Below are 15,754 nucleotides of genomic sequence, written 5' to 3' on the forward strand. Positions count from 1 at the left end.
TACTGGTGTGTTTTAGATCAATTTTCTGATGCATAATAAAATGGCACTCTGATGCCTAGACGGTGTCTTTCAGAATGTTCTCTTTAGCTACTTCACGACTGAAGCCCGTAAGGTCTGGCCTTGGATCTACACGGATACAATTTTGTATCCAATTTTTGCACAAAACCTGAACAGAGACAAGTGATTTTCTGCGGCGCTTTAAAAGTTCTTCGTGACTTTCCGTATGACTCGCCGTTGCGCTCTTGGTGTCATTTCAGTAGGCTGGCAAACTCCTGGCAAGGTTCACCACTGTTCCATGTTTTCTCTATTTGTGGAAAATGGCTCTCACTGGTTTGTTCGAATCCCACAGCAGACTCAGGGAGGCTTTATGTTTTTTTCCGCACGCCTCTCGGCCCAGTCAGGAGGAGTCCAGCCCATGTTCAGACATGTCAAACTGCAGTTTGTTAAGAGTCCGGAAGCCTTACAAATGGCTTTGTAACTCTTTCCAGGCTGATGGATTCATTGACAGGCTTTCTTTTGTTTTTGAATTTCTTAAAATTAGGACAAAATGTGTTACTTTTTGGAGATCGTCAAACAGGTCATATTAGATGTTTTTATTGTTTTGTTTGTGATCAAGCCTTTGTGTGTTTCAAAAAGTATGTTTAATTAGAGTTAATTCATTAACTAAAAAGATGGGCATGGTTGTTCTGGATGACTTTTTCTCTAAGAAATTAAATCATCATCTGAAAATGGCATTTTACTCTGTCATTCTTTGTCTCAAACAAACAAACAAACAAACAAACAAAAACTGTCCGTTGAGCTGAAATGTTTAATAGTAGACAGAATAAAGGGGAAACATTTTTCTTCTCAACGTAGTATTCTATAAAATTGAGAAGTCTGACATGGCACATTCAACAGCAATTGCAAAATATTACTGTACTGTCTGTGGAAAAAGACAGTACTACTAGTCACAATATTCAAGACCTTTAACAAAAGCTTTAAAGGTTTTGTCATAACATCCAGATGATCACTTCAGCTCACACCAAACATGCAAAGGCTTAGGCTATGTGCAGTTGCCAATTCGTGGCTGCAGACTGCGGTCAATGTCTTATTTGGCAACCAGTTTTAGAGGTAGTGCAGGGATGACTTGTAGTACACACTTCCTCCACAACGTCCTTTTAAATGTCACGCATTTTTATTAAACACTATGAAAGAGAATGTAGTGATCAGTTTCTGTGTACATGCCTGAGAAAAAACCAAGTCCAAACAATGTGAGCAGATTGTCAACTACATTTGTGTCAGCAGTAAGCAACTTATTGCCACACCTCCTTAACACTTTATTTAAAAATAAAGCAGGTAAAGATTTTGCAAACCATAGAACGGTTTGCAACCTTAGATTAAGCAAGGAGTGGTATAAGTGCAAAGTGAAATAAAGTTCCAATTCACACAACAGTTCCTCAATAAGGTTGCAGAAATATCCTTTCACAAGTCGACCTGTGAACAGTTTTTGCTGCAATGTCCCCCATATTTCAGGACAAAAAAATAATAATTTCAATCAGATATGATAAGTCTTTTCAACTGCATGCATCTGCAATATTTGTATTTGTCCAAATCCAAAGTCACACATACATCTTTTTATTATTATTATTATTATTATTATTATTATTATTATTAAAAGGGCTTAACAGATGTCATCGCTTCAATAAAGCTGCAGCCATTTGTTTTGTGTGGGTATTTTAACGTATCTTCTCTTTGTCCTAATTCTGATGGTTTATTGTGGTCAGAAAAAAAAATCTGTTTTGATTTCTGAAAAGTAATTTCATTACTATTCAATAACCTAAGCAAACTTATAAATCTTTTGATAGTAGTTGATCCAACCGAGCAGAAATCTGTCCAACACCAGTCATCTGTTGAGGGAGTGGTGCAAAACCAGTTGAGTAAATTGCAAATACCCCATGAGTGTCACTAAAGGAAAGTGAGACATTAGTCAGCAGACGGTGTCAAACACTACAATTATACACTTTTTTCAGTGCACTACATGACAATTTTTTTTCTTATCACTGACGACTTAGTCAATAGATATTGTTTTGTTGAATAGAAAGGGAATTGCACTGGAGGTTATTTCTTTGTTCACATGAAACTTTTGTGATGTCTCCAAACTTAGTGTATAGTCATAATCAAATAATGTAAGTACTAATATTTTAAAAAAAAAGATAAAATATTATAATCTATTTCAGAAAAAATATACATGCATATATATTGTTTTTTTATCTTCCAACACGCATTCTGGTAAATGATTAACAACACATATTTTGCTTTGCAGCCTTGTGTGTTAGAAAGAACAAAGAGTGGGAGGAACGTTCAGCAGTGGCCACAAGAACAAAGACAGTAGAAGAGTAAACATGAAAAACAGAAAAAAAGAAAAAAAGGATGTCCCTGAGAATGAGAATGGGAAGTTACCTGTAGGGTCAAACTCATTGGAGGGAAGTGAAGCTTTGTCACTTTTGGGTTTCTTGTCTGGGGGATGGTCCTTACTCAGAATGCTGCTGGTTCTAAAGAAAGAAGAACATAAATGAGACATGAGCCTCGACCAACGGTTCTAAACCAGGAAAGTTTCAAAATAATAGAGCGTCTTGTGGAAGTATTTACTTCTTCTACTGCCCATTTCTTAAACTCCCCCACATTTGTGAAACCATTGAAACCACAAACATTAATGTTGATCTTAATAATGTCATGTGATCAACATAAAAAATGCATAACATTAAACATGATATGAGGTTTTTGTAACCTCTTGCAAAAAAAAAAAAAAAACAGAAAAATGTTGGCATATATTTGCATTCAAGCCCCAACTAACCTGAATAAAATCAAACATAATCAACTGTTTTAAGAGATACCTAAATGAAATAATCTATCCATGCATAAACCTGTCTGTCTTGTGAAGGCAGAAGTTGTTAGAGAACATTAGTGCACATTTATGAGGCATCATGAAGACTAAGGGCCACAGAAGAAAGGGCAGCGAGAAAATTGTTGAGAAGTTCACAGCAGGGTTTGGCTACTTAAAATATCTCACAGAGCGTTTATCAGTGCATTATCTGAAAATGGTACAACTCGAAACATACCAACAAATAGTTTTCCAGCTAACATTACAAGCTGAAAAAAGAGAATTAATTAGAAAAGCTGAAAAAAACCCCAGACTGAAACATGGTGGAGGCGGCATTATGCTGCTTGTTTTCAGCAGGGCTAGCAAAGCTTGTCAGAATCAATGGGTAAGACGTGTCAACTAAATGCAAAGCATTTACGGGTTAGAAGCTGAAAAGTGGGAGTAGGATGCAACCTTAAACAGAGGAAGTGCTACAGTAGCATGGTGCAGAAAGTCCAGTCAAAGTCCAGACTATATACAACTGAAAATATGCAGCAAGACCTCAAAGGCAGTTCTTAGAGAAACTTTCCACCCAGTCTGAGTAATATCTGTTCTGATAAAAAATGGGCAAAGACTTCATACTCTAGATATGAAAGATATATACTCAAAAAGGTTTGCAGCCGTATTTGCAAGAAAAGGTTGTAAAGTTTACATTGAGGCTACAAAATTATGAATTCAATCTCTTATTTGCAAAATCTGTTTGTAAACCATTTGTCATTTTCACTGAACTTGACACTAACCATGTGTTGCTCTATCACATTAAATCCCAATTAGATAAACCAAAGTTTGTGGCTGTAAAATGTGAAAAAGTTCAGCGGCTAATGTGCTGATGAGCACAAAATTCCAGCGGGCGAATAATGCCGGTTTATTTTCAGCGCCGAGAATGGCGTTACTCAAAGACCTCGCAGTGAATGAATCGGTCTGAGTGTGTCCACTGTATAATGTGACAGTCAGAGAGGATGTGGAGCAGCTCTGCTGAGTGCCACATAACAGACACTCCTCGGCGGAGATGCCACAGGACAAAACTCCAGCTTGAACCTATGAGGCGGCTATGTATGGCCGCTTCTGCCTATGCCGGCCCCAACAGTAAAAAGGCCACTGTTTAGTTCGCAGTGGAAGGCAGTCATGGGCTGCTCATAGAAAAGGAAGCCCTTTGTCCTGCGCTTAGTGTGTATGTGTTCATGAATGAGCGGGGGCTGGTGGGGTATGTTTGGTCCAAATGTTAAAGATTTCTATGTTATAACACGGCAAGACAAGTAAAACTTTAATCTAAGCCTGTGTATGAAACTTAATTAAAAATGATGAAAGCCTTGACTAGACGATTTATTTAGAAAAGTCTTACCTTGTTGCTTTCTTGGTAAACCTGCAAAATAAAGATGCCAATAATCAGAATTTTTTATTAAACTTCAACACACAAAGGAGTTAATTACGCTGATGTACAGGATGAAAAACAAGACGGTATCAACATTTACTGAGACTCATACAGTGGTAAACATGATAATCCCTGTCAAACATCAGAGTTCTTGAGCTGCGGATTAAAACCTTTTCCGGGTCAAATCTGCTCTGCCTTTCAGATTTTTGCTTTGTGTGCAGCTGTTGGGAGTTTAATTCCTTAAAGACACGACAACTTTATTATAGTAGGCAGGGATTTTATACAAGGCATGTTTGTCCCAAAAAAAAAAAAGAGAGAACATTTGAAGAAATGGCAAATAAGAAATTACTATCCAGCATGTATTCGTTCAATAATTCACTTTTCAAGATAAGGAAGGAACAAAGTTGACAAGAATCTTTACTCTCAGTCAACACAAACACTGAAGTCTGTGCTATTATTTCCACTGTTAGCTGATTATATATATATATATATATATATATATATATATATCGATTATATTTAAAATAGTTTTTTAAAAACTATTTTACAGTTAAAAACCACTGTAAAATAGTGGTTTTTAACATGCGTGTAAATATTGTGAATCTTAAACTGGGAGCTAGCAAACAGAAGGGTTAGTATCTTCAACCTAAGGATGGGGATTTATTGGTATAATTGATCATTGACTGTTTATCACCATAAGAATTTTGATTGATTGTTGTTATGATAAATTCTAATTAATGATGTGTAAAATCGGGCTGCGCAGTTGGTAGAGCTGTTGCCTTGCAGCAAGAAGGTTCTGGGTTCAATTCCCGGCCCCGGTCTTTCTGCATGGAGTTTGCATGTTCTCCCTGTGCATGCGTGGGTTTACTCCGGGTACTCCGGTTTCCTCCCACAGTCCAAAAACATGACTGTCAGGTTAATTGGTCTGTCTAAATTGTCCTTAGGTGTGAGTGAGTGCGTGCATGGTTGTTTGTCCTGTGTTTCCCTGCGACAGACTGGCGAACTGTCCAGGGTGACCCCGGCCCTCGTCCAGAACGTTAGCTGAAGATGGGCACCAGCAACTCCCGACCCCACTAAGGGACAAGGTTGTTAGAAAATGGATGGATGGATGGATGGTGTGTAAAATCCCCCTAAGCTATCCATATTACAGGGATTGCTAGTTTATTGTCTTCACTGTTTGTTCAATGTGAGTATAAATAAGTAACAATACATTTGAAAAAAAATTATTACATGAAGTTAGTGTCAGGATGGGTGTGTGGTAGCGGTGAGGAGAGACGCTGAGACCCAGGTATGGTGATGATAATGATGGTCTTAATGAATAATAAAGCTCAAAAACAGTCCAGGAACAGGCAGCACGGTAGACAGACAAGCACACAGCTAATCGCCAGTAGCACTGAAAACAAAGACTGAAGAACTGGAGCTGACGCCAACACAGGACTTAACCAGTACTACTGGGACGACGGACAGACAGACGCAGAAGGCAAACGCTTGACAATAGACAAGGACCCGACGAAGAACACAGACAACAGGTGAGACTAAATATACACGGGGTAATCAAGGGAACAAGACACACCTGGGAGACAATCAACGAGGAAGACGCAGAGACGGAGACACAGGAAGCAAACTGAACACAAAAAACTCCAAAAACAAACACACAGAAACACGATCATGACAGTTAGTGTGTGCAAAGGAATGCTTTGCTATGCAGTCACAGCCATGCATCTACCCAAAAAGTAGTAATGAATAGTTCTTATTTTCACTTTTGTTATCACAATAGTACCACAAGATAAACCTTGAAGTCCATATCGCCCACTCCCACTTCCACCAGTAGGGAAGGTCCATAGTGCTGGCAATTCTAAATCGATCAATCAAAATGCTCAAAAATCAATTTTAGTCTGCTTAATTTTTTGTAAAAAATACATTTTGAATAATTATTTGATATTTTATTTTATTTTATATTTAAAAAAAAGCAGGCATCTAAGCAAATCTAATACTGATCGTTTACTGATCGTTACCATTAATGCACAAATCTATTTTTGATTAAATATAAACTGATGGAATTTGATACAGTACCTTATAGGATTGTTTTAAATAAATGTTTTTTTTTCCCCAAAGTCTTTTCCTTTTGTCAGTCACATAATTTAAACAGAATCTCTAGACTGTTTGAATAGAAAAACTTGTTTCTGAATTAAAAATTGTATATGAATCGAATCATGAATCTAAAACTGGAACTGAATTGCTCCACGCTGAAAGATTTGCGTCTCTAGTAACAATCAGTGTAATATTGCATTTTGAAAAGACTGCTTGGACAACATCTGGTAGGATACTGTATTCAAGTGTCAGGTTTTTAAGCTCCCTGGATATTGCTGATATATTTGAACAGTTGGACGCACACTCATTGCCCTTAATCCCCTCGACTGAAGTAAATCATTAGTGGCCGAGATGCTTAAGCTCTAGAGGGGTGTTGGGAACATATTTAATGCCAAAAGTGCCAGCAAAATGCGGATGAAACATCATCAACGCCATCATCAGCTCTTAAAAATAGACTCGAAATTAAATATTTTCTATCTGAATCCTGCCCCTCCAGTTTGCAGGATTCCATAAGAGAAAGGTTAATAAAGGTTTTCTTGATTGCGGGGTCCAGCAGATTTTCTGACAAACTTTCAATATTTTATTGTTTGCACACAGCCAGTCCCCATTTGCCACCTGATTTGATTCACCGACAAGTGGTGATCATTCAATAGTTCAGCTGCTTATGTTACTCAAGTGTTCAACATATGTATGTCGTAGCAGAGTGTCAGAGACCATTGGAAGGGATTAAAACAGTCCAGCTTCAGACCATAGCACTACAAATATACCACTAGGCCACTGTAACCAATTCATGACAGCACTCATATGCGTGTTTCAATTACAAATCACAAAAAAAAGTTGTTTTGTAAAACAGAAACCACAAGGTGCAGTTTAGACTCACTTTTACTACTTTTTACCCTGACGAATCAGGCAGCAATAAAACCATCTTTAAAAATGCATTATAATGGCCAAATGTTTTTAGTGTCCATTCTGATGCTCTTAATTTTGCATTGATGGCACCATTTAGATCATATACATGTCATATGCCAGTTTGTCCAATAGTAACTAATAGGGTGCACAGAAGACATTCAGTGGCAATTGCATTGCAATCTTTAAAAATTGAAAACCCTACTAATATAGCACATAATGGTCCTACAAATGCAGGCTTCCGTAATGGGGAGGTCTTGCGACTAACCAGCCCACATTAATCTCTTTCTCCTTGTGACACTGAGTCTCATTCAGAGCCGTGCAGAGGCAGCTGAATGGCCTGTTTATGAAAATGCCTCAGACTGTAATAAGTTCCAGAGCTTCAAGCAGAAGAGAGAAAAAAAAAACTAGCTTTAAGTAGTCCCCTCCCTAAGAAACCTCCGAGTTGGAAAGATGGAAAAGTCAGCACATAAACACACACACATGCATACTGAAACTTTACATGCGCATGCAAAAGTTCAGACGGTAAAACTGAGTCGGCCGATGTTGTTCTTAGTCGATCGCAAAGGAACAATGACTGACATGCAAGCTAGGTTTCAGGTTGAGTGAAATGTCAGCCTTTCTATAACATCTTTATTAAAACAAACAAATACAAAATGCATCCAAGTAAGATGTGTTTTATAAATGACTTTTTAACAAGTGTTTTCTGGGGAAAACCCGAGATTAATCACAGAAACTGTGACTGTTGGTTTAGGAAAGCCTTAGTGTGGAACAACTAGAAGTGGAATTACCTTGAGGTATACATGTGGATGTCTTAAGGTAACACCTCAAACACGGTACTACCTTGTGTGACATCATGAAAAAATAAGAAGGAATCAGCTACGCTATCAGAAAGAGAATTGTGGATTTTTTTTCCTTATCCAGATATTTGATGTAGCCATCTAAGCAAGCAATTGTACACAACTATAGACACCATTGGAATGTCCAGCGATCACACTCTACAGAAGGAAATAAATAACTATTTATTCTAACGATATACACACATTTCAGAGGAAAATATGTGTATCAACAGTAGAACCGAAGCAAAATACCCGATCGTTCTGGCTGAAGCCGGGAAGAGAGCATTATGATCCATGGTGATAGAAACCCTGTGACAACATGAGCTGAAAAGCTGCTCAGAATGGAAGAAACCAATCACTTCAGAAGCAACACAGAAAACAAAATTCTCTTCTGTAAAATTAACTCAGAGAACCAATTTTTGGACACATGTCCGGTTTTCTTATAGAACTGAAGCTGAAATATTTAGCCATAACGATCACAGTTACATTTGGAGGAAAAGGAAAGAATCTTACAAGCTTAACATCACAATTCAATTCAAAATGTGACGTATTTGCTGTGATGATATTTTGCTAGAGGGGAGACTGGTGTACAAATTAGATGGCATCAGAAGCAAATAACATTATGTGGCAACATCTCTACACATCTGGCAGGAAGTTAAAGCTTAGGCAGAAATGTCCTTTTCCAAATAGACAATTACTCTAGAAATACAAAACAAATGAGTTACAAAAAGGCTGGAATTCAAAGTGTCTTAGTTCCATAGAAATGTTGTTGAGATGAAAAGGTATCTGAACAAGGTGGCCTGCAAACCAGATTCAACACCAGGCTTGTCAGAATGAATGGAACTAAATCCAAGCAAACTGCTTAGAGAAGCTGATGACAGGAGAACCAAGATGTTTGCCCCAAGATATATCAAATCCATTATTATTCTGGCATTTACCAAATACAAAAAAAAAACTTTAGTTATCCTTCTGACCTACAAGTATAGTGAAACTTGACATTGGGGAAAAATATGCTTTTTTTTTTTTTTTTTTTTTTTAATAGTTCACATAGGTATCTGTACAATATATCTGGATTAAGGTACTGGCTAAACCAAGGCCAAAATGAACACAAAACTGTAGAAAATCTATATAACAAGAACAACTGTCTTATATTTAAATGAATCTTTGTATCTTTGTAAAAACTGCATCTAAGAAATGTATTATGCAGATCAATAACCAAATCTGGTCCGACACTGGTGTCCAGTAAGGCTAAATCTGCTTGGTCAAAACTGCTGTTCCAAGCCATGTGCTCACTCCTGAGATAATGCAAGAAAGTAAAATCATTCATCTTTGAGCATGCCATAGTGAAGAAACCCGATGCGCTGGTTGATGGGAACTTTGATCGAAGGCCATTAGAAAACAGTTGCCTATTTAAAAAAACAGAAAAACATCCATCAGGTTATACGATGCAGAATCTTTGCAGCACAATCATAAGCACACCTTAACCAATCAATGAGCCATGCAGCAGTACTCAGGAGCACTCAGAGAGCAGAAGATGGGACACCAGCTGCACAACGAGCGACATCCACCTGCACTGCATCTTCTGCGTTTGGGAAACGCCGTTCCCCCTTAATGTAGGTCATTTGATGGATCTTGCAGACATATAATGTAAAAAATCGACTTGTCTTTAAACGGAAATGACTAGCATATGGTCTATTTCATACTTTAAGTATTGGAAATGTATTCAACTAATCAGGTATACTTAGAGGTGATAGAGAATATACATGTTTTTTTTCTTTAGAAATTCAAACAAAATACTCAAAACAACCTAAAGGAAATATTGGTAGCACAACTAAATACTCTGCAGCCTTTGGACAGAAGTTCATGTATTATTAACACTCTACAGCGAACCTCCACCTAATTGTAGTTAAGTATTCACAGAGTCACCTATTTGTGGATTTTTTTCATGGAAAGTAACTCCAAATTATTCACAGAAAATCTGTTTTGTTTTTTTTTGGCAGATTTATGTAATAGAGCATATCCAAAATATTCTAAATAAATAAAAAAAAAAAAATGCAGGTAAGGAAGCTGACACACCACCGTGCGGTGCCACTTGAAAAGCTATTGAAGCGCCATTGATTTTCCTTGGTGCTGATTGGCTGTACACCCCCGAGAGAGGAAACAAGGAAAACTATAGATGTCTGCTTCTGCCGTAGTGCCAAGACACTTTCCACCGCGCATGTTAATTTATATTGAAGGTAAATGCGATGCTTGAACTGGAAACTAATTCAGACATGTGTGAGCATGTCGCCCGTCTAAGCTATTCCAGAGCAGTGTCAGTTTTAGTGAATGAGGTTTGCTATGCACGTGCAAAGGAAGTGAAAGTTTGCTCAGCTGGTACATTTCAGCAACAACTCAAATGATCAAAAAAATGTAGGTCATTTGTTACCCACAGAGAGCACTGCAAGTGAATTAGGCTGCACATTGTTCACTCGTAAAAAAATGTATACCTATACAACCATATTTATTAGACGGACTATGCACTCCAATGAGGCTCGTTTGACAGATTAAAAGTATGTTTTGAAAAAAAAAAAACATTTAAGAACGTATTATACATACTTCTCATTTCTGTACTTAGAAGACTTTTTTTTGTCCGATGTGATATTCCAAACTTAAATATGATATCATTAGCTCTAAGCAAAAAACACATATCCAAAGGCTGGATTTAATTAATCTACATCGTGCGTCTTACAGTTCTAAGGTAAAGCCACATACATTGTTAGATAAAAACCCTAGTCTGATTTGCCACTTCAAATCTTAATTTTGTCCAACTCAATTCGCTTGAGTTCAAGTTACTGAGAGAACTTAAGCAAACTCCAATTTTCTTTAAAAGACAAACCAAATGTTTCATTGAGCTTATTTATTTTAGCATAACCCAACCCAGATTTGAACAATTCTTGGCATTCTATATTTTGAAACATAGCTGGTTATAGTTGGGACAGAAAACAAACAAACAAAAAAAATCTTGAAACAGTCCTTTACTACAATGCAAAATCAGAAGCTCGGTTGATCTATGTTTTACTTTAAATATACACTATTTTCAATTACTAGTGCACAGTAAGTTTTGGACTAAACAAAAGTTTCTCTTTAGTTTTAATTTGTAACCGATAAGTTGTACTTTCACAATTTTAACTTAAACAAAAAGAGAAATAATTCAAGGAAGCAGATTTTCACAAGACGTCATTGTGACATTCGTCCCATATCTTGATAAGATGCACAGGTGACTGAATTGAAATCCTCTCTAATTTAAAGGCATTTTTTATTACTGTCATCATACAGTTTTTGTAGCTTCTTAGCAAATGAATTTTATATGAAATACCTGTGGGCTTTATATCTATTAGAAAGTAATTAATATATTAATTGTACAGTTTAAGATTTTCAATTTTTTTTTTTTTTTTGTTAGCTCTATTACTTCACAGTTAGAACGTTGCCATTTCAAATTCTGCCGTACTATAAATGAACTCTTGGTCCCGGTTCATCATACGCTTTGCATGTCCTTGTTAGTAATGTTTGTGCCCTGGCTACACTCTGAGAGCACTGGGATAATGTTATGATATAAAGCTTAACTTAGTGTCTGCTTGTCTGTGCTAATCCTCTTTTGGCTAACTTCAGTCACTCAAAACAAACTTTCCAGGACTTCAGAACAGAATATCATATTCCAGGATGAACCACAGTATATGGTAACTGATTGGTGATTGTACAACCTTAAAAGGAAACAAAACTAACTTTACATTGTTATTGTGGTGATCCTGGGTGCTTGGGCTGTTTTGCTGCTGCTTCTCGCTCCTTCTACTAGGGGTCGCCTGGTGGATGATCTCTGGTGGGCGTGACTGGCGATGCTGGGATTCTACTCATCTGTTGGAGATTGTCAAATCTCCGAGAGGCTTAAGAGTGGAGTCAGCCAACACATCGATGCCAGAGTGTTAACCAGTAATGGTACTGCAGGCCACCGTTAGTAGCGTTTATTGATCCCTTGTGAGCCTCCCAGTGACTCCTGTTGTGTTCATTCGTTTTCATTCATCGTGGTCCTACCACTCAAGGTTTTGAGCTCCTGGCTGTACCTGGTGTACTTATCCGTTGTTGGCTGCCTCCCTCGAACTGCCCCGGTGAGCTGAGGACCGTATCTGTCCGCCCTCCAACGTCGCCCACTAGATTTTCTCCAAACACCAGCTGGTCCCGCAGCAGATCCTCATACCCGAAACCACACCTGGAAATCCTAGTATCCACCCCTGCTCCCTTGCCGCCTGACCTAGTAAGACCGTTCCCACTCGTTCAGAATTCAAACATCCCACAGTCCTTAAACTCATCGCTCATTCTCTCTTCCAGCCCGCTCCAGTTGCCACTCCCCGAGAACACTGCTGATCTGTACTGTTTTGGTGCTTTATATTAAACATCTTTTACTGATCATTGGTTCTCTTGTTTTTGCATGTGGGTCAAGAAATTACCTTCCGTGATGACAGTTTTATCATTATGTTCATTATCTACATGAAGGATACTGTACTGTGTAACTCGTCTATTGTTATGTAGCCAAAAAAAAGATGAAGATAAAAAAACTTGCAGCAAATGCACAGTAGGTAAACTTTTGGGAACGCCACAATTTCCCAACCTATGCAATCATAGTAGTCCAAGCCACCTGCGAACTCCATCTTTTGTCTCCATAACAACATCTTGCTATCAAATCTCCAACACACTGATCATCTAATAACAGAATGTGTACAACTAACCCATAGTTAACACTGGGTTAACTAGTTACTGAATAGTAACTAACCCAATTAGTTACTGTAACCATTTCAGGGGACTTGTATGTTACAGACAGTAACAATTAGAAACTGGTAAATATGTTTGCCAAGCCATTTTAAGTTAAAATGTAAATAAATCTAAAGGTTTTCTCTTAAAAAAAATACACCTTTTAAGTTGCCTTTTTATCTTTTGGGAGATACTTCAGACATTTTCAATCAGAAAACAAACTTGTAGCTTGAATGAAAATACTACTTTTGAAAATTATGATCATATTAACTAGAATTAACCATTTTCTGGATGCTTTTCTTTCTTCACTACCACTTCCCACCACTCTCCATGAGCTCTAACACCTCAGCCAATAAAGTACAACTCAGTCAGACCAATAAGTTGACCTATGCAACTGTTGAGCATACAGAGTATTAATTAATGTCACATTTCTCCCAACATTGTCTCCAAGCAGTCCCTTCTGATTTTTTTTTTTGCCATTCAATATACTGTAGAGTTCTAAATTAAAACTAAATCTGACAGGGATATGAATATTTTGGGCTCAGCTGTAAAAAATAGCAGCGATTTCTCGATGGATAACCTCTAACTGAGGAAGTTAGCTTTAACACTCAGCAGATATTACTCGCATATGTGTTACCGCACATTGTGAAATGGTGAGTTTGCTGTTTAGGCTCCTCACAACTGAGAACCAAAAGAATCTCAAACAGGTGCTATTGGATCTCAGACAGGTGTTGAGTCTATCAATATAGACTCAACATACCTGTTTGCTCCTTTATCATAACGTAAAAGAATAAAAACTAGAACCAACAAGCAGAGAACTGTTCTCTAAAAAAGAGGAGTACTCCCCCATCACACCTCCGTAAGGATCAAGGCTATATTTCATTGAACGTGTTTGTAACGCGCAGTAATTTGAAACATATATGAAACTTACATGTTTATAACTTAAAAAGCTTTCTTATTTTATATATTTATAAAAACCTTTAGATTGCGATGAAATCTAAACCTACAAAAAGACAAGAAAAACCATAACTAACCATGCATTTCTTTCATTAAAAGCTCAATTAATTAATCTACTTGGCTCACTGAAATCTTCAGATGCTACGCTGCTATCACAATCAAAACGAGGGCCTCTTCCTGCACTGGCCCATTAAATGTGTAGAGAGTGAGTAAGGCATAAAGAAGGCAGAGTCAGAACAGAGACGGGCAGAAGGGAGGGGCAGCGCTGGAGCGGGTTTGGGCTTGAATGCTCCATTGAGGTTTGGTGTTTTGATGGAAAACTGTGGCAGAGCGGAGCCAACTGCGGCAAAAGTGGCAGCAAGAAAGGCTGGTAGCAGGGCAGGCCACAGAGAGAGAAAAAGGAAGACGACGACAGATGGTTCTATGGGCGTAGAACTTTAGCGCTGCAAGCTACTGGATCTTTCAAACTTTTGCCCCCTTCTCCATGTGAAACTATTGTTTGATTGGTCTGAATTTCATGGGATTCAAAACAGCCCCAGCTACTCAACTTCCAGAAGTCACAAAGAGGTTTAGGTAGCTTTGAGGAGCCGAGGACTTGAGGAAGTAAATACTTAAACCTTAAACTCCCACTGTTCGGTTCTGGTCCGATGCAGAACCTGGCAGTCTGAGTGAGTCTGAATGTCTCACTCAGACTGCCAGACTTGTACTATCACGAAATTTAAAAAAAACTCAGAAACAAAGTCACGGAAATCCATCCATCTGGAAAGGGTTACCAAGCTATTTTTAAGGTTTTAGACTCCATCAAACCACAGTTAGATCCACTGTCCACAAAAGGAGAAAATGTGGAACAGTGTGTATCCCATAACATCAGGTGTGAAACTAACAGAGAACTTAAAAGGAACTTCAATGAAACATTCAAACATGGCGGTGGCAGGAGGCACGCAAGACAGAGCTGAACAGCATATTAGAAGGGTGCTTTGCTGCATCAGCACCTGATGAATGAACAATTCAGCAAAGAAGACTGGGTCAAAATTCCTTCATGGGCGATCAAAAAGACTCACTGCCAATTATAGCAGACACATAGACGTGCCCACAGTGCGCAACTAGCTTTATTTAGAGAACCACTGCTTTCTCACATTGGTCTGGGTAGCATTTTCCCCAAAACAATTGGCTCAAGTTGTCATTGTCTGATATAAAAATATGCTTGATCATTTGAAACATTTCATGTTTGACAAAAAGTAGAAGAAACATCAACATATAGAAGAAACCTAAAAAAAAAAAAAAAAAAAAAATAAAAAAAAACTCAGGTACTTCTTCACAGCACAGTATTCAGTCAGAAACATTCAGCTTTGACAGAAGCCCCCAGGGCTGCAGAGCTTAGACTAAGGTGTGTCTAATCCAACATCACATCTTAAAGCACATCCTGAGATGACAGATTAGACTGGAAAACTTGGCAAACTGCATTTGGAATCTGTGTGGTTGGTGTGCCGTCCTCAGGTTGTTATTTGTGCTGAGTAATGCCTGCTGGCCTGCCTAGTAAGTATCGAATGGAACTGGCAATCACTGCTTTTTAACCAGCCAACCATTGAGAGCACCTCCTAAAGCTGACCTGTGAGTCTGTCCCTATGCGTATAATGATACAGTCTGATTTATGCTGGCAGCCAGCCAATGAGAAGGTACATGAATACAAAAACAATTATCTAATCTTTATAGTCGACTGACACACCAACAGGCAGTCTGCATGATGTCACTACTTTCCACTCTCTGCAAATTTTCTACACCCATCTACCCAGATACTTTATTTAAAAAACAACTTCCGTATTACACAGATATAAAACAAAGTAGTTTCTGTACATTTTCACAGTCTTGTCATGTTGCACTCCCCAGTGCAACACGGTTTTAAGG

At 38.1% G+C, this 15,754-nt stretch overlaps 1 protein-coding gene across 6 annotated transcripts in view; it reads right to left on the minus strand.

Annotated features, from left to right (window-relative positions):
• The window catches only part of arhgef12a (Rho guanine nucleotide exchange factor (GEF) 12a), a 55,281-nt gene that overhangs the window by 23,532 nt on the left and 15,995 nt on the right, over positions 1-15,754 (minus strand). For 5 of the 6 annotated variants that reach the window (XM_017308380.1, XM_008425654.2, XM_008425658.2 and 2 more), the window contains exons 3-4: positions 4,242-4,262; positions 2,440-2,531 (exon numbers count right to left, since the gene is read on the minus strand). In XM_017308380.1, the coding sequence (XP_017163869.1) occupies positions 2,440-2,531; positions 4,242-4,262 (113 nt within the window). The remainder of the gene's footprint in view (positions 1-2,439; positions 2,532-4,241; positions 4,263-15,754) is intronic. The other variant, XM_008425657.2, reaches the window with a different exon arrangement.

Source organism: Poecilia reticulata, linkage group LG13, assembly GCF_000633615.1.
Source record: "Poecilia reticulata strain Guanapo linkage group LG13, Guppy_female_1.0+MT, whole genome shotgun sequence".
NCBI lineage: Eukaryota > Metazoa > Chordata > Actinopteri > Cyprinodontiformes > Poeciliidae > Poecilia > Poecilia reticulata.